Source organism: Panulirus ornatus, chromosome 9 (genome assembly GCF_036320965.1).
Source record: "Panulirus ornatus isolate Po-2019 chromosome 9, ASM3632096v1, whole genome shotgun sequence".
Lineage (NCBI taxonomy): Eukaryota > Metazoa > Arthropoda > Malacostraca > Decapoda > Palinuridae > Panulirus > Panulirus ornatus.
In genome coordinates, this window is record NC_092232.1 from 12459929 (window position 1) to 12479933 (window position 20005).

Consider the following 20005-nt stretch of genomic DNA (forward strand, 5'->3'; position numbering starts at 1 on the left):
TTTAGAACTCACCCCTTTTTTATCGCTAGTGATCATAACTAACACTGAGCCTTCATTCGTATGTCTTTTGTCACAGGCAACTAACACACTAACAGTCCCCCATTTCAATTTTCAGAGGAATATATTCTTTCACGAATACTACGAAATAGAGAGAGCGTGCCCACAAGTGAGTGAATCGTAATGATCTGTGTATGGCTGTTTGTGATCCTTCCTGGGCTCGACTCAGTTTTAGGTCCTGAAGCCTCTGGCCTCTGACCCCTTTTTGTGGTTATCACTCACCCTACTATCACTTTTATAACATTCTGGTGTGCTGTTAATGACTTATTAAGAAATGTGGAAACAAGAAGCACAGTTGACGTATAATCCATAACTTGTACAACCCATGGATTTATATGTATATCTCCTAACATTGTTATCCACATTTCAAAAAAAATCATAAATGAGTATTGAATGTTATTGAAGCCTGAAATCTGAATTGTATCTCACTTTCCCACCACCCTAACACTCCTTGTAATGACCATTAGAAGCCAACATTGTTATGGACAGCAGACAGCTAGTATCATTTGTGAGCTTTCTTCAGATTACTTGGTATTTTGACAAAAATTCAGTGCAAATATAGATTCTTTTAGGATCTAGAACATGGTTATTGCTGTATGGATTTTATCAAAATACCTCATTTTTTTAGCCCTTCACCTGCTGAGAGCATTGTCCAGTACCATGGATGGCTTGTAGCATCCTTTAATAGTAACAGCAATTATGTAGATTTGAGGGTGTTTAAGTCTGTTTATGGCTGTTTTGCATCAAGATATGTATTTATTTCATACCTTTCTCATTTTTGAATTATTACAGTGCTTTTACTCACAGTTATTAGATATCTTGTGTTTGTTTTGATATACAGTATCCAGGTTTTTGCTTTACTTTGCATTTACTTTATATTTTTAAAGATTACTTTAAATGTTTGTCATACCAGTATTAGAAAGTAGCATTATCATAGAACTTTGGCAGTTTCTAAGCAATTACCTTTGTTGTTTGCATTCCTCATCATTTTCATCCTAAAAGTAAATCATCCAGATACCCAATACCCAACCCTACTTCTGCTCATTTTTTAGAAAAAATGTTCTTGTTAGTATCACCTACCTTGCATTACTGGTAGCTATATACTGTACTGCAGTTTGTAAAATATTGCTGTGATGTACATACTTGTCTCCCATGAACAGCAATATGTAGAATAACATAATGATGTACTGAAAACATATGGCATTGTGAAATATATTTGTAATGCCTGTTGCCTTTACTCCTAATCCCCATAATACTCCCAGTTCCATCTGTTGATTAGTATACTTCAGTATTTGTGTGTGAGCCCTGGATATGTAGCCAGTTGTGTGTATGTTGTGCCTCTGCACGTTCAGCCATATTAGACGAAAAGAGGCTGTCACATCAGTTACCTGTTTCAGAAGGTAGATAGCAAAGTATTTCAAGTTTTTTAACCTCCATGAGACCTTTCCTGATCCTTTGTTTGAACCTGATTTATAATGTACAAAATTTCTTGCGGATGATCCTGTGATTTTACAACTGGAGAGGACAGAGTCAATTCATCATGTCTCGCTCTATATATGAATGCACCCAGGAGGAAATTCTTCTTGTCTAAGTTTACTGTTATTTTCTGCTGCCATACACATTGCATAGTTGTAAGTATTAGGTTCATATAGAACCATTTTTTAGCCAAATGTGCTGTTTTCTCTTAAAATTTGCCAACTCAGTATTTTTTTGTTGTTCCAATTGGGAAAAAATATTAAAAATCCTTTCCATCTTGTGCTAGGTTGTCTTATATCCTGTACTGCCTTTTCAGTATATGTTAGGGATTTCTTTGTTTTTAGTTTCCTCCATGCTGTGACGTTTTTAGTGCTGGTATATTTTTTTCCTCTTTAGTTGTCATGCAGAAATTATCATTCATCTTTCTCCTCTTTTAGGCTATATAGTTCAAGGTCTTGCAGTCCTTCATGACATTCCACATGATCCATTTCCTCCATGGGCACCAACAGAAATACTTTTTAGGAGGCAAAACATGCTTGTATTGTGTAGGTGATCCATGTTTACAGTGTAAGTCAGTGGGCAAAAGGAATATGTTATTTGTGCTTAAACACGAACAGAACTTTTCTGTTTTGATGAAAATTATTAATATATTTTTATACTTTGTCGCTGTCTCCCGGGTTAGTGAGGTAGCACAAGGAAACAGATGAAAGAATGGCCCAACCCACCCACATACACATGTATATACATACACTTCCACACACACACATATACATACCTATACAAAAAATTCCCTGTGTTGATGAATTTCCTCCTGGAGACAACTTATTGCCTGGAAAAAATTTAGGAATATTTATAGTAAAGATACACAACCTCATACCACACTGTTTGCATTAGATGCTTGAGGACCTGTGGCTATCATTTCATCACTTGCTTCACTTAGTGTTACATACTACAGTAAAAGTTTTAGAATTATTACAATAGCTCATTATATTGTTGCTTGCAGATCAGAAAATAAAACAGTAGCATGTAGTTATATAATCATTTTATTAGATCATAGTGTTTAGAATATCAAAAGGAGAAAATATGAAATATGAATTTGGTACTCATGATTCATTTTATCCTTTGTGGCTTTCATTTCATTGGACCCTGAACCTCTTTTTGATTACTGACATGTACCAATGGCTTCCATATCATATCGAATTATACGGAATATTAATACCCTCTCATTTTTTTACTTTAGCCCCTGGAAACTTTGTATTTCACAAATTTCACAAATTTTATAGTTCTGTCCATTTATCTATATCTCTGCATCTCTGACACTTATTCCTATTGGAACTCCCTCAAGGGGATGGCCATGGCTATAGAGTCTCCATAGTTAGTGAACTCCAGTGCTGCTTCATAGCCTTTGGTGCCTCACCCTTAACAGACCACTGGCAAAGTGCAACTGTAGTCCCATGTTTGCAGAGGCTCATACCTATTGTTTGTTCCTACTACTACCTAATGCTCCTACCTGCTACTACTACCCAGTGTTTCTTCTTAATGCTCCTGCCTAAATGTTCCTACCTACTACTTCTGTCTACTGCTCCTACCATTTTACCAAAAGACAGGGCTAGCAAATAGTGCTCACTGCAGAAAAATGTAGAGTTATGAAGAATTAGCTTTGTTCTTTAAGTGTTGTCATGTGTTTTGCATAACAAGGGGAGATTGCATATTGTGGATAGAATGCCAGTAGTCCACATCTAGGTGAGACAGAAAGAAAAGACAGCTACCTGGGTCAGAGGAGTGCATCTTGACAACCTTCTGAAGTGCTGGCTCACTTGGCAGCTGTCACTAACCCTCTATATTGCAAACACTCGTTCCAGTTGGAACTCCCTCAAGAGGTGGCCACGGCAATAGAGTCTTGATAATGAGTGAACTCCAGTGTTGTTTCTGAGCCTTTACTGCCTCACCCTTAAGTGGCCACAGGCAAAGGCAACTTTAGTGCAGTGCTTGTCATCATTACAAAATGCATAATCATACAAAATTTGACACTTAGACACAAAGAATTTACTAATAGCACTAAAAGTTAATTTTTTTAGTACATAAAATTCAACTTTTGGGGAGTACCTGCCTTACTTCTGTTATCAGGAAGAGGAACACCATAATATGACCTCTTCCTTACACAAGCATTATCCACATGACTTCTGCTTAAATCATGGAAAGCATTTTACAGATAGCAACAGTAACATCATGAATAGTCACTGAAAATGCTTCCACTAGTGCATTTCTTGGGAAATGCTTAACTTTGCACATACTTGGTGAGCCACTTTTTCCTGCCTTCACATGGTTTTGAGTGTTCCTGGACTTTTCCATAACATTTTGGCCTTGCTTTCCTGAATTCATCCACATTCCTGTGCCATTTGGTTGTACCAGATGATAAACCAAATCCTGAGGTAGCTTGGGTATAACTTGATTTCATTTTGAAAGTGGTTTATCACAGATTGATAACAAGAAATGTTTTAAAAGTTTCCACAAGCAGCATAAACATTGATTAAACCAGCACTGGCTCCCAAAAGGAAGGGAAAGTTTGATGATTGGATGAGCATGGTTACGTAATCACTCTTTGTGTGATAAGCACTCAGCCTGGGAGACATTAGTCATGTTAGGCTTGCAACAAAATGCCAAGGTCTGTGATGAAGAGCTGTTTTACAAAATTTCATTTTCATAAGGATATGAAGTTTTCCAGTTCCTCTCTGGTCTTGTGCAATACACCATTAGGTTTAAGATCTTTTTGGCTACATTTCTTGCCCATAAATCAGAAGTTGTTTTTTGTGGTGTTAAGACACCTCCAGTAGGCAAACCGTTGCTTTGCCTACACTGTATTTTTGAATTCTTTCCAATTCATGAATTTGACTTTTTTCCTTACAGCTTTTCTTTCTCTTTTATTGGAAGTTATCATTATGACTCCTCTTATTACCTGACTTAATGATGAATTATTTTTAGTGTGATTTCTAGCATTCCATAAATGATTACCCCGAGGTATCTAACATTTTCTTCAATGATATCTCTTTTCATGTTATCCCTTTATGAGGTGTCTCTTCCGTAATTTAAACCTTTCCATGTCTTCGTTCAGATTTCTCACTTATAGATAGAGCCCTATGAGCATCTGAGAGAGCACTTACTGAATGGGGACTAAAGTGCTATTTCACTCTAAAAATAGGTGTCTCCATAAGGAATTATCCCTCTTTGGCCATCATAATACCCCTGATGCTGGCTGATGCTTGTCCATAGGAACACAGTGACCATACAATAACCCACTCAGGTGTGTGAAGTCATAGTGTGGTAGTGAGGCAGCAACTGGCATCTAAGCCATCATCATGAACTTGATCTTACACAACTTAGACCTGCTGACCTTTGCTACTAATAAGTATTTCAGTTCATGAGCCTTATTGCTAGACCTATGAGATGTTAGCATGTATCTATCCTTTTTCTTGTATGTTTTATAAGCACATACTGTAAGCATCATCATGATACAAAAGTTTGCTTGCCCAGATAGGCAGAGTTTCATAAGTGTGTGATGCAAACTATATGATACAGTAGTTTGCTTGCCCAAATAGTCAAGCATATTAGTCATAAGTTCAGCATAATAATGCAGGGGTCCGTGATACTTTTCTTCTGTGCATTGTAAACTATTTATGGTTTGTTAACTTGGGAGTTTTTGTTTGACAGGCAGTTGTGATATATTCAGTATTGCAGCAATTCTAAGCCTTTATTGGTTACTGGATCAGCCTTCCCATGATGTTTTATTTGTGTTTTGTTTGATTGATGATATCAAAGTTTGTTATTTTTTGATACACTGTATGTAAGGACTTAAGCTTTGATAGTCTTGAAAACAAAAGATATTCATTTGCCGAATGTTTTGCTTAAAGGATAGTTTAATATGTTAAGGGCACTAGTTTGACTGATTGAAAGTTTTTATCACTGGCATGGTCCATTAGATGGCTCTCTCCACTCATCATTATTTAGTTGCTGCTTTCTGTTTTGCTCGCATGATATAACTGCTGAGATCCTGTTTATAAATCTTATAACTCTGTGTCACTAGTAGGGGAGGCAAAGAGAGATCTTAAGGCCCAAGATTCCTGTGCCTTGGTAAGTTAACACTGAATTGCATTAGAGGATGTTAAATCAGGTTTATCCTTTAAGTCCCTCATAAAACTGTTCTTTTATAGGATCTTAGTGGGGCATTGATTGTCTAAGTGCAAAGAACCAAACCAGCTGCCAGCATATTGCCAATATTAGCTTAAGATGAAATCTTGTAACCCTGTGTAATTGGTAGGGGAGGTAAAGATGAACCCTGAGGACTAAGGTATCCATGCCCACTTTGGGAATCAAGCTGGAGGGTATCTACCCAAGGAAATCCATATGAACTCTTCAGGATCTCTTCCTTAAGAAATTCAGTGGAAGTTTGGTTGAATTCAGTAAAAAGATTGCTATCTCTTGTTTCAGACCATGTGTGCATATCCTAGGTTAGTTGGCTCAGAATGCTTTATCATTGGATCTTTGGTTGTATACAGTACATACAACCTTAGCTCTTGTTGTTGGCCAAATGTTTTAGACCCATAGATAAGTTGCTCTTGATTGATATTTCAACAGAGCATTGGATATTAATACATTAAAGCTGCTTGCCAACCACTGTAGTTGCATTCCTAAAAGATCCCATGTTTGGCAAGGTACATAATTTACAAGGCACATAAAGGGATTTTTTTTTTTTTTTTTTTTTCTCTCCAAAAGAAGGAACAGAGAAGGGGGCCAGGTGAGGATATTCCCTCAAAGGCCCAGTCCGCTGTTCTTAACGCTACCTCGCTATCGCGGGAAATGGCGAATAGTATGAAAGAAAAGATATATGTATATGTTTTTTTTTCATACTATTCGCCATTTCCTGCGATAGCGAGGTAGCGTTAAGAACAGAGGACTGGGCCTTTGAGGGAACATCCTCACCTGGCCCCCTTCTCTGTTCCTTCTTCTGGAAAATTAAAAAAAAAAACGAGAGGGGAGGATTTCCAGCCCCCCGCTCCCTTCCCTTTTAGTTGCCTTGTACGACACACAGGGAATACGTGGGAAGTATTCTTTCTCCCCTATCCCCAGGGATATATATAATATATATATATATATATATATATATATATATATATATATGTATATGTATATATATATATATATATATATATATATATATATATATATATATATATATATATATACATATATATGTTTGAAGGAATAGTGGTTCCAACAATGTTGTATGGTTGCGAGGCGTGGGCTATGGATAGAGTTGTGCGCAGGAGGATGGATGTGCTGGAAATGAGATGTTTGAGGACAATGTGTGGTGTGAGGTGGTTTGATCGAGTAAGTAACGTAAGGGTAAGAGAGATGTGTGGAAATAAAAAGAGCGTGGTTGAGAGAGCAGAAGAGGGTGTTTTGAAATGGTTTGGGCACATGGAGAGAATGAGTGAGGAAAGATTGACCAAGAGGATATATGTGTCGGAGGTGGAGGGAACGAGGAGAAGTGGGAGACCAAATTGGAGGTGGAAAGATGGAGTGAAAAAGATTTTGTGTGATCGGGGCCTGAACATGCAGGAGAGTGAAAGGAGGGCAAGGAATAGATTGAATTGGATCGATGTGGTATACCGGGTTTGACGTGCTGTCAGTGGATTGAATCAGGGCATGTGAAGCGTCTGGGGTAAACCATGGAAAGCTGTGTAGGTATGTATATTTGCGTGTGTGGACGTATGTATATACATGTGTATGGGGGTGGGTTGGGCCATTTCTTTCGTCTGTTTTCTTGCACTACCTCGCAAACGCGGGAGACCGGCAAAAAACAGCGGCAAAAAAAAAAAAATATATATATATATATATATATATATATATATATATATATATATATATATATATATATTTATTTATCCCTGGGGTTAGGGGATTAAGAATACTTCCCACGTATTCCCTGCGTGTCGTAGAAGGCGACTAAAAGGGGAGGGAGTGGGGGGCTGGAAATCCTCCCCTCTCGTTTTTTTTTTAATTTTCCAAAAGAAGGAACAGAGAATTGGGCCAGGTGAGGGTATTCCCTCAAAGGCCCAGTCCTCTGTTCTTAATGCTACCTCGCTAATGCGGGAAATGGCGAATAGTTTAAAAGAAAAAGAAAGAAAATATATATTTATTATATTATTTTTATTATACTTTGTCGCTGTCTCCCGCGTTTGCGAGGTAGCGCAAGGAAACAGACGAAAGAAATGGCCCAACCCCCCCCATACACATGTATATACATACGTCCACACACGCAAATATACATACCTACACAGTTTTCCATGGTTTACCCCAGACGCTTTACATGCCTTAATTCAATCAACTGACAGCACGTCAACCCTGGTATACTACATCGCTCCAATTCACTCTATTCCTTGCCCTCCTTTCACCCTCCTGCATGTTCAGGCCCCGATCACACAAAATCTTTTTCACTCCATCTTTCCACCTCCAATTTGGTCTCCCTCTTCTCCTCGTTCCCTCCACCTCCGACACATATATCCTCTTGGTCAATCTTTCCTCACTCATTCTCTCCATGTGCCCAAACCACTTCAAAACACCCTCTTCTGCTCTCTCAACCACGCTCTTTTTATTTCCACACATCTCTCTTACCCTTACGTTACTCACTCGATCCAACCACCTCACACCACACATTGTCCTCAAACATCTCATTTCCAGCACATCCATCCTCCTGCGCACAACTCTATCCATAGCCCACGCCTCGCAACCATACAACATTGTTGGAACCACTATTCCTTCAAACATACCCATTTTTGCTTTCCGAGATAATGTTCTCGACTTCCACACATTCTTCAAGGCCCCCAGAATTTTTGCCCCCTCCCCCACCCTATGATCCACTTCCGCTTCCATGGTTCCATCCGCTGCCAGATCCACTCCCAGATATCTAAAACACTTCACTTCCTCCAGTTTTTCTCCATTCAAACTCACCTCCCAATTGACTTGACCCTCAACCCTACTGTACCTAATAACCTTGCTCTTATTCACATTTACCTGTGAAACTGCGGAAGCTGGTGACTGAGTTTGATAAAGTGTGTGAAAGAAGAAAGTTAAGAGTAAATGTGAATAAGAGCAAGGTTATTAGGTACAGTAGGGTTGAGGGTCAAGTCAATTGGGAGGTAAGTTTGAATGGAGAACAACTGGAGGAAGTAAAGTGTTTTAGATATCTGGGAGTGGATCTGGCAGCGGATGGAACCATGGAAGCGGAAGTGGATCATAGGGTGGGGGAGGGGGCGAAAATCCTGGGAGCCTTGAAGAATGTGTGGAAGTCGAGAACGTTATCTCGGAAAGCAAAAATGGGTATGTTTGAAGGAATAGTGGTTCCAACAATGTTGTATGGTTGCGAGGCGTGGGCTATGGATAGAGTTGTGCGCAGGAGGATGGATGTGCTGGAAATGAGATGTTTGAGGACAATGTGTGGTGTGAGGTGGTTTGATCGAGTAAGTAACGTAAGGGTAAGAGAGATGTGTGGAAATGAAAAGAGCGTGGTTGAGAGAGCAGAAGAGGGTGTTTTGAAATGGTTTGGGCACATGGAGAGAATGAGTGAGGAAAGATTGACCAAGAGGATATATGTGTCGGAGGTGGAGGGAACGAGGAGAAGTGGGAGACCAAATTGGAGGTGGAAAGATGGAGTGAAAAAGATTTTGTGTGATCGGGGCCTGAACATGCAGGAGGGTGAAAGGAGGGCAAGGAATAGAGTGAATTGGATCGATGTGGTAAACCAGGGTTGACTTGCTGTCAGTGGATTGAATCAGGGCATGTGAAGCGTCTGGGGTAAACCATGGAAAGCTGTGTAGGTATGTATATTTGCGTGTGTGGACGTGTATGTATATACATGTGTATGGGGGTAGGTTGGGCCATTTCTTTTGTCTGTTTCCTTGCGCTACCTTGCAAACGCGGGAGACAGCGACAAAGCAAAAAAAAAAAAAAATATATTTTTTTTTTCTAAATTGTTTCTTACATTTTTCACATGTATATATATGTATGTGTGTGTGTGTGTATATGTGCGTGTGTGTGTGTATGTGTATATATATATGTATATTATCCCTGGGGATAGGGGTGAAAGAATACTTCCCACGCATTCCTCGCGTGTCGTAGAAAGCGACTAGAGGGGACGAGAGCGGGGGGCCAGAAATCCTCCCCTCCTTGTATTTTTTTAACTTTCTAAAATGGGAAACAGAAGGAGGAGTCACGCGGGGAGTGCTCATCCTCCTCGAAGGCTCAGATTGGGGTGCCTAAATGTGTGTGGATGTAACCAAGATGTGAAAAAAGGAGAGATAGGTAGTATGTTTGAGGAAAGTAACCTGGATGTTTTGGCTCTGAGTGAAACGAAGCTCAAGGGTAAAGGGGAAGAGTGGTTTGGGAATGTCTTGGGAGTAAAGTCAGGGGTTAGTGAGAGGACAAGAGCAAGGGAAGGAGTAGCAGTACTCCTGAAACAGGAGTTGTGGAAGTATGTGATAGAATGTAAGAAAGTAAATTCTCAATTAATATGGGTAAAACTGAAAGTTGATGGAGAGAGATGGGTGATTATTGGTGCATATGCACCTGGGCATGAGAAGAAAGATCATATATATATATATATATATGGAAGCGGAAGTGGATCATAGGGTGGGGGAGGGGGCGAAAATTTTGGGAGCCTTGAAGAATGTGTGGAAGTCGAGAACATTATCTCGGAAAGCAAAAATGGGTATGTTTGAAGGAATAGTGGTTCCAACAATGTTGTATGGTTGCGAGGCGTGGGCTATGGATAGAGTTGTGCGCAGGAGGATGGATGTGCTGGAAATGAGATGTTTGAGGACAATGTGTGGTGTGAGGTGGTTTGATCGAGTAAGTAACGTAAGGGTAAGAGAGATGTGTGGAAATAAAAAGAGCGTGGTTGAGAGAGCAGAAGAGGGTGTTTTGAAATGGTTTGGGCACATGGAGAGAATGAGTGAGGAAAGATTGACCAAGAGGATATATGTGTCGGAGGTGGAGGGAACGAGGAGAAGAGGGAGACCAAATTGGAGGTGGAAAGATGGAGTGAAAAAGATTTTGTGTGATCGGGGCCTGAACATGCAGGAGGGTGAAAGGAGGGCAAGGAATAGAGTGAATTGGAGCGATGTGGTATACAGGGGTTGACGTGCTGTCAGTGGATTGAATCAGGGCATGTGAAGCGTCTGGGGTAAACCATGGAAAGCTGTGTAGGTATGTATATTTGCGTGTGTGGACGTGTGTATGGGGGGTCCATTTCTTTCGTCTGTTTCCTTGCGCTACCTCGCAAACGCGGGAGACAGCGACAAAGTATAAAAAAAAAAAAAAATATATATATATATATATATATATATATATAGAGAGAGAGAGAGAGAGAGAGAGAGAGAGAGAGAGATAGTGCAAGGACACAGATGAAAGAACGGCCCAACCCACCTGCATACACATGTATATACGTACACGTCCACGCGCAAATCTACATACCTATACATTTCAATGTATACATATACACACACAGACATATACATATATACACATGTACATAATTCATACTGTCTGCCTTTATTCATTCCCATCGCTACCCCGCCACGCATGAAATAACAACCCCCTCCCCCCTCATGTGTGCGAGGTAGCGCTAGGAAAAGACAACAAAGACCCCATTCGTTCACATTCAGTCTCTAGCTGTCATGTAATAATGCACCAAAACCACAGCTCCCTTTCCACATCCAGGCCCCACACAACTTTCCATGGTTTACCCCAGATGCTTCACATGCCCTGGTTCAATCCATTGACAGCACGTCGACCCCGGTATACCACATCGTTCCAGTTCACTCTATTCCTTGCACGCCTTTCACCCTCCTGCATGTTCAGGCCCCGATCACTCAGAATCTTTTTCACTCCATCTTTCCACCTCCAATTTGGTCTCCCACTTCTCCTCGTTCCCTCCACCTTTGGCACATATATCCACTTTGTCAATCTTTCCTTACTCATTCTCTCCATGTGACCAGACCATTTCAAAACACCCTCTTCTGCTCTCTCAACCACACTTTTTATTACCACACATCTCTCTTACCCTCACACCACATATTGTCCTCAAACCTCTCATTTCCAGCATATCCACCCTCCTGTGCACAACTGTATCCATAGCCCATGCCTCGCAACCATACAACATTGTTGGAACCACTATTCCTTCAAACATACCCATTTTTGCTTTCCGAGATAATGTTCTCGACTTCCACACATTCTTCAGCACTCCCAGAATTTTCGCCCTCTCCCCCACCCTATGATTCACTTCCGCTTCAATGGTTCCATCCGCTGCCAAATCCACTCCCAGATATCTAAAACACTTCACTTCCTCCAGTTTTTCTCCATTCAAACTTACCTCCCACTTGACTTGACCCTCAACCCTACTGTACCTAATAACCTTGCTCTTATTCACATTTACTCTTAACTTTCTATATATTATCCCCGGGGATAGGGGAGAAAGAATACCTCCCACGTATTCCCTGCGTGTTGTAGAAGGGGACTGAAAGGGGAGGGAGTGGGGGGCTGGAAATCCTCCCCTCTTGTTTATAGTTTTCCAAAAAAAGGAATAGAGAAGGGGGCCAAGTGAGGATATTCCCTCAAAGGCTCAGTCCTCTGTTCTTAACGCTACCTCACTAGCACAGGAAAGGGCAAACAGTATAAAAAAGATTTATAGGTGTAGGTATGTATATGTGCATGTGTGGACAAGTGTGTATATACATGTGTATGTGGGTCGGTTGGGCCATTCTTTCGTCTGTTTCCTTGCGCTACCTTGCTAACGCGGGAGACAGCGACAAAGTATGATGAATAGATATACATGAGGGGGGAGGGGGTTGTTATTCCATGTGTGGCGAGGTGGCAATGGGAATAAATAAAGGCAGACAGTATGAATTATGTACATGTGGGTATATGTATATGTCTGTGTGTGTATATATATGTGTACATTGAGATGTATAGGTATGTATATTTGCGTGTGTGGATGTGTATGTATATACATGTGTATGTGGGTGGGTTGGGCCATTCTTTCGTCTGTTTCCTTGCGCTACCTCGCTAACGCGGGAGACAGCGACAAAACAAAATAAATAAATAGATAAATGAGTATTTTGAGTATTTTGAAGGTTTGTTGAATGTGTTTGATGATAGAGTGGCAGATATAGGGTGTTTTGGTCGAGGTGGTGTGCAAAGTGAGAGGGTTAGGGAAAATGATTTGGTAAACAGAGAAGAGGTAGTGAAAGCTTTGCGGAAGATGAAAGCCGGCAAGGCAGCAGGTTTGGATGGTATTGCAGTGGAATTTATTAAAAAAGGGGGTGACTGTATTGTTGACTGGTTGGTAAGGTTATTTAATGTATGTATGACTCATGGTGAGGTGCCTGAGGATTGGCGGAATGCGTGCATAGTGCCATTGTACAAAGGCAAAGGGGATAAGAGTGAATGCTCAAATTACAGAGGTATAAGTTTGTTGAGTATTCCTGGTAAGTTATATGGGAGGGTATTGATTGAGAGGGTGAAGGCATGTACAGAGCATCAGATTGGGGAAGAGCAGTGTGGTTTCAGAAGTGGTAGAGGATGTGTGGATCAGGTGTTTGCTTTGAAGAATGTATGTGAGAAATACTTAGAAAAGCAAATGGATTTGTATGTAGCATTTATGGATCTGGAGAAGGCATATGATAGAGTTGATAGAGATGCTCTGTGGAAGGTATTAAGAATATATGGTGTGGGAGGAAAGTTGTTAGAAGCAGTGAAAAGTTTTTATCGAGGATGTAAGGCATGTGTACGTGTAGGAAGAGAGGAAAGTGATTGGTTCTCAGTGAATGTAGGTTTGCGGCAGGGGTGTGTGATGTCTCCATGGTTGTTTAATTTGTTTATGGATGGGGTTGTTAGGGAGGTAAATGCAAGAGTTTTGGAAAGAGGGGCAAGTATGAAGTCTGTTGGGGATGAGAGAGCTTGGGAAGTGAGTCAGTTGTTGTTCGCTGATGATACAGCGCTGGTGGCTGATTCATGTGAGAAACTGCAGAAGCTGGTGACTGAGTTTGGTAAAGTGTGTGGAAGAAGAAAGTTAAGAGTAAATGTGAATAAGAGCAAGGTTATTAGGTACAGTAGGGTTGAGGGTCAAGTCAATTGGGAGGTGAGTTTGAATGGAGAAAAACTGGAGGAAGTGAAGTGTTTTAGATATCTGGGAGTGGATCTGGCAGCGGATGGAACCATGGAAGCGGAAGTGGATCATAGGGTGGGGGAGGGGGCGAAAATTCTGGGGGCCTTGAAGAATGTGTGGAAGTTGAGAACATTATCTCGGAAAGCAAAAATGGGTATGTTTGAAGGAATAGTGGTTCCAACAATGTTGTATGGTTGCGAGGCGTGGGCTATGGATAGAGTTGTGCGCAGGAGGATGGATGTGCTGGAAATGAGATGTTTGAGGACAATGTGTGGTGTGAGGTGGTTTGATCGAGTGAGTAACGTAAGGGTAAGAGAGATGTGTGGAAATAAAAAGAGCGTGGTTGAGAGAGCAGAAGAGGGTGTTTTGAAGTGGTTTGGGCACATGGAGAGGATGAGTGAGGAAAGATTGACCAAGAGGATATATGTGTCGGAGGTGGAGGGAGCAAGGAGAAGAGGGAGACCAAATTGGAGGTGGAAAGATGGAGTGAAAAAGATTTTGTGTGATCAGGGCCTGAACATGCAGGAGGGTGAAAGGAGGGCAAGGAATAGAGTGAATTGGAGCGATGTGGTATACCGGGGTTGACGTGCTGTCAGTGGATTGAATCAAGGCATGTGAAGCGTCTGGGGTGAACCATGGAAAGCTGTGTAGGTATGTATATTTGCGTGTGTGGACGTATGTATATACATGTGTATGGGGGGGGGTTGGGCCATTTCTTTCGTCTGTTTCCTTGCGCTACCTCGCAAACGCGGGAGACAGCGACAAAGTATAAAAAAGAAAAAAAAAATATATATATCCCTGGAATAGGGGAGAAAGAATACTTCCCACACATTCCCTACGTGTCGTAGAAGGTGACTAAAGGGGACGGGAGTGGGGGGGTCTAGAAACCCTCCCCTCCTTGTATTCTAACTTTCTAAAAGGGGAAATAGAAGGAGTCACGTCGGGAGTGCTCATCCTCCTCAAAGGCTCAGGTTGGGGTGTCTAAATGTGTGTGGATGTAACCAAGATGAGAAAAAAGGAGAGATAGGTAGTATGTTTAAGGAAAGGATGTTATGGCTCTGAGTGAAACAAAGTTCAATGTTAAAGGGGAAGAGTGGTTTGGGAATGTCTTGGGAGTAAAGTGAGGGGTTGGTGAGAGGACAAGAGCAAGGGAAGGAGTAGCACTACTCCTGAAACAGGAGTTGTGGGAGTATGTGATAGAGTGTAAGAAAGTAAACTCTAGATTGATATGGGTAAAACTGAAAGTGGATGGGTAGAGATGGGTGATTATTGGTGCCAATGCACCTGGTCACGAGAAGAAAGATCATGGGAGGCAAGTGTTTTGCGAGCAGCTGAGTGGCTGAGTGAGTGTGTTAGTGGTTTTGATGAATGAGACTGGGTTATATTGATGGGTGATTTGAATACAAAGGTGAGTAATGTGGCAGTTGAGGGAATAATTGGTATACATGGGGTGTTCAGTGTTGTAAATGTTAATGGTGAAGAGCTCATAGATTTGTGTGCTGAAAAAGGACTGGTGATTGGGAATACCTGGCTTAAAAGGATAGTAAGTAAGTAAGTAAGTTTTTATTAGTCAAATTGTAATACAAGATATATTACAAAATTAAATTCTTACATACGTATACATAAGTATACGTATGTAAGTAGGATAGATGGCCAGAGAGCATTATTGGATTACGTCTTAATTGATAGATGCGTGAAAGAGAGACTTTTGGATGCTAATGTGCTGAGAGGTGCAACTGGATGGGTGTCTGACCATTGTCTTATGGAGGCGAAGGTGAAGATTTGTAGAGGTTTTCAGAAAAGAAGAGAGAATGTTAGGGTGAAGAGTGTGGTGAAGTGAGCTTGGGAAGGAGACTTCTGTGAGGAAGTACTGGGAGAGACTGAGTGCAGAATGGAAAAAGGTGAGAGGTGAGAGCAAAGGACATAAGGGGAGTTGAGGGAGGAATGGGATGTATTTAGGGAAGCAGTGATGGCTTGCGCAAAAGATGCTTGTGGCATGAGAAGCAAGGGAGGTGGGCAGATTAGAAAGGGTAGTGAGTGGTGGGATGAAGAAGTAAGATTGTAAGTGAAAGAGAGAGGCATTTGGACATTTTTTTTTGCTGGGAAATAGTGCAAGTGACTGGGAGATGTATAAAAGAAAGAGGCAAGAAGTCAAGAGAAAGGTGGAAAAGGTGAAAAAGAGGGCAAATGAGAGTTGGGGTGAGAGAGTATCATTAAATTCTAGGGAGAATAAAAAGATGTTTTGGAAGGAGGTAAAGAAAGTGTGTAAGACAAGAAAACAAATGGGAACATCGGTGAAGGGGGCTGATGGGGAGGTGATAACAAGTAGTGATGATGTGAGAAGGAGATGGAGTGAGTATTTTGAAGGTTTGTTGAATGTGTTAGATGATAGAGAGGCAGATACAGGGTGTTTTGGTCAAGGTGGTGTGCAAAGTGAGAGGGTCAGGGAGAATGATTTGGTAAACAGAGAAGAAGTAGTGAAAGCTTTGCAGCAGATGAAAACCGGCAAGGCGGTGGGTTTGGATGGTACTGCAGTGGAATTTATTAAAAAGGGGTGACTGTGTTGTTGACTGGTTGGTAACGATACATAATGTATGTATGGCTCATAGAAAAATGCCTGAGGATTGGCGGAATGCATGCATAGTGCATTCTGAGTTAAAGTACCTAAAGATATAAATTTGTGGTACTTATATGAATTTTGGTGAGGTCTGAGTATTTTTGGATCTGAGTACTTTGGAAACTTGAGGTTTCAAAGTGTTAGTATGGGATATACAGAATTTTTCAATGCAGCCTTAGTTTTAAGAATGTCCTTGGTTGATGTAGTTTGTTCCCTAAGATCTGCAACTACAGTGCTTTATTTGTTTTAACCATGTATATTTTAGTTCAGGCCTTTAGGGTTTTCAGCATGGATATTTTTGTATCTTTGTTATTGAAACCTTAACTTGAGACTTAGCATTCTTTGCCACTTAGAGAGGATGCTTGGATTTCTTCTGGCCAAGCACCACTCTTTGTAAAATTTGAATTTATGGGACTGGCTATACAGGGGCTATTGCAATTGAAGATGCGTATTTTATGTGTACTATCCATGGTATTGGTACTTCCGATAAGTGCTTTTTCACTCCTGTGAGGTATTTTGTTCGCCAGAAATGGTTGACAGTCTTGAAGCCAAATGGTTTACAGCCTTCAAGTCTTTGAATAAGCTGTTTGAACAGCTTTTTCTACTGGATTTTTAGCTTTTGAAAAATAGAGTATACCTTCTGAAGATTGACCACAATTGACATAAAAGAAGAAAGGAGAGGAAGAATCTCCTTTTTGTGAAGAGACAGAGGTTTAGAGCTGAAACATATCAGGAAATGTGGGTCTTCTGTGGAAGATATAATGACAACAAGACCTTCTGTGGTAAACCTAGTTGTATTGGTTTTCTTTACCTGTGCATGGAAATATGAGGTCTGGCTGATCTCAGAAAGAGTGGAATTTGTTCTTGTTATAGGATGAAAAGCATTTGCTTAATGACATGCTTCACTTGAACATAAGTCCATAGGGAGCCTAATTTGCCTTGTCTTCAGGCTCTCCACTTCCCCATTCATCACCCAATGGGAGAAAGTTTTCTGATTTCAAACCTCCTCCTTTGCTGAACTTCCATTGGTACATGCCTTTTTCTTCTCTTCTGTATCATTTCTAATCTCCTCTGTCCACCATGCATTGCCTTTTTTATTCCTTTATGGCACTACCTTGTATCCTACTACTGATTCTGCAACCTTTGATAGTATTTTTGTAAACATCTTAAACATTTCATTTACACATGACTGCATTCCTACCTTCACTGCACTTCCATTTGAGATTTCAGTTACCTTTCTTTCATACTCCTCCCTGAATTTTTTCTGATTCATCTTCATGCTTGCCTACACTTTTGCCTCTCCATTCTTCCTTACACATTTCCTCTACTTCTTGATCACACCCCCACAGGAACAGTGAAATGGTAAGAGACTCCAAAGAATCCTCTCACGACTCGAGCATCTAGCAGAGCATTTGTCAACATTTCATTCACTGCTACTCAGTCAGTCAAATCATTTTGTTCCTCTCTTCCATCATTTCTAATCCATGGATACCTGTGGGTCATCTTACAGTGAAAGAAGGTGTTTGCAAGGAATAAACTTCTCAGCACCGACAGCCACAAGACATCTTCCATTCTCATTTACTCCAAGTACTCCCCATTTACCAACTATCTCTTCAGTTTCATTGCATCTCACCCTTATATTCATTCATTACAACCACCTTTCTCTTCTGAAAACCATGTATATAGGCATTCAAATTTCTCCAGAAATGCTTCATTTCATCCTTGCACAATCTTCGTATTCACAGATGCTTGTACACATACTCATGAATATTTTACAATTATTATCAATCCTTTCACCAACACTATTCTTGATCCATTCCATCCATTTTCAGCAACACCATCCCATACTCTCAGTGTTAGCATAATTGCACATCCTTCTTTCCTTCTCCCCCGATAATTTCCATTCATTCCCATCCATACCACTCCTCACAGTCCCTCCCATAACTTGCTTTATCATGTCCATTTCACTCCATATACATGCCTAAGGATATGGGTTTCCCCAGTCCCTTGCACATCCAAACTATAACTTTTAAATCTCTCCATAAGCTTCCCCTATTAATCTCACCAGTCATCCCATTTACATTCATGACCATCACCTCAATCACTTATCCCCTTTACTCTCACCAATCATCCTATTTACATTCACGACCATCACACTCAATCGTTCATCTCTTTTACTCCCTGCTATAACTGGTACACTCCATTGCTGCATTTTAGCCATTTGTGCCTCACCTTTGAGAGGCCACTGGAAGAGGCAACTCCAGTGGTGTTTCCCAGAGGCAGCTGGGCACCCAAATTGCATGAAAAACCAAACTTCAACATACTTCAAGTGTTTATCTGTATTTAGAAAACTGCCATTGCCCTAATGGAGTTAGCCAACACGTCCCCCTCTATTCCATGCCTGAGGATGTAGTAATGAGGCCACCACGAGAAGGCAGGGTGAGACTTGGATACCCCAGAAACCTATAGTATCCCCTTAAGGAACTGAAATTCAAGATATGTCCCAACTTTTGAGCCTGTGCTGTGGTAGCAGCAGCACCTAACCCCATTGGTTATGGTATTACCACTGTGCAAAGAAACTTGATTTATAAAAATCTATTTTCAAAAAGTTAAGAAAGTACAGAAAAAAAGCTGTAGCTTCTTTATGTAAGGCAGAACAGTTGGAACTTTTGCAGTTTTTCCCCTCCAGAAGCCCCTCTTTCCTGTTGGTGCAAACTAAAGGTGGTTTAGGATTGAGGAAATTTATGCTTGCACAGTTTAACAGGTATTCTGTTAGGCAAGAACTGGTTTTGGAGGTTGGGGAGGGGGAAACAAAGTAGTTTTTAAACAGGCTAAAATTAAAATTCTGAATGATTTAAAGGGCTTCTAAAAAAATTTAAAGCAGAAAGGTTCTTAATGCAAAACACCTCCTTTAGAGAATATATACCATTTCAAAGTCTTTATTGTCAGTTGATCGTGCTGGACTCACCAATTTTTTGTAAACTTTCTCCAAGTAGATCAGTGTGAGTTGTTTGAATTATGTAAGCTGAATATATGGGCCTTTTACATGTTGAATTGAAGCCTGATAGATAGTTGATAAGTTGTCCAACACTACTTGAAAATTGAGAGGCCTAATCCCAAGCCAGTTTTTAAAGGACTGCGTTAACGAAGTGGCAAACAAAGATGTGGTGAAGCCATTGAAAGGATCAGTTTTATGAAAATTCTTTTTCTTTTATTCAGAAAAGATTCAGAAAATGGGATAACTTTCTTTTATAGTAACTGACAAGGTGCAAGACATGGCCCAATCATGGCCATTTTGGGTGAAGACGGTTTAAGAAAAAGAATGAAGAACCTAATAAGAGCTTGTCATGGGCTTGTAGACCTGATGCATAATGCGAGACAGGTTATAAGAAGAAGAAAAGATGACAGAGAGAATATAGTTCTGGCACTTCACTTTTTAAAGAAAGGAGGCATCATAGTAATAAATCCATGAGTGGTTTAGTTCTTTACAGAAACTGTGGGAAACAGCAGCCAGACTCATGCTACATTTACGAGTCTTTGTGACAGGGACACATCAGACAGCTTACAAGAGCTGTGATCGAAATGATACTGGTAAAATGGGAAAAGGGCAACAACATCATTGTGTAAGAAACGGA

General features: G+C 40.6%; 1 protein-coding gene across 6 annotated transcripts in view; it reads left to right on the forward strand.

Moving 5' to 3' along the window:
• LOC139750214 (adenylate cyclase type 1-like) overlaps positions 1-20005 on the forward strand; it is an 836862-nt gene that overhangs the window by 580348 nt on the left and 236509 nt on the right. For 4 of the 6 annotated variants that reach the window (XM_071664687.1, XM_071664693.1, XM_071664690.1 and 1 more), the window contains exon 11: positions 116-166. The exons of the other annotated variants lie outside the window; for them this stretch is intronic. In XM_071664687.1, the coding sequence (XP_071520788.1) occupies positions 116-166 (51 nt within the window). The remainder of the gene's footprint in view (positions 1-115; positions 167-20005) is intronic. 6 annotated transcript variants of the gene reach the window in all.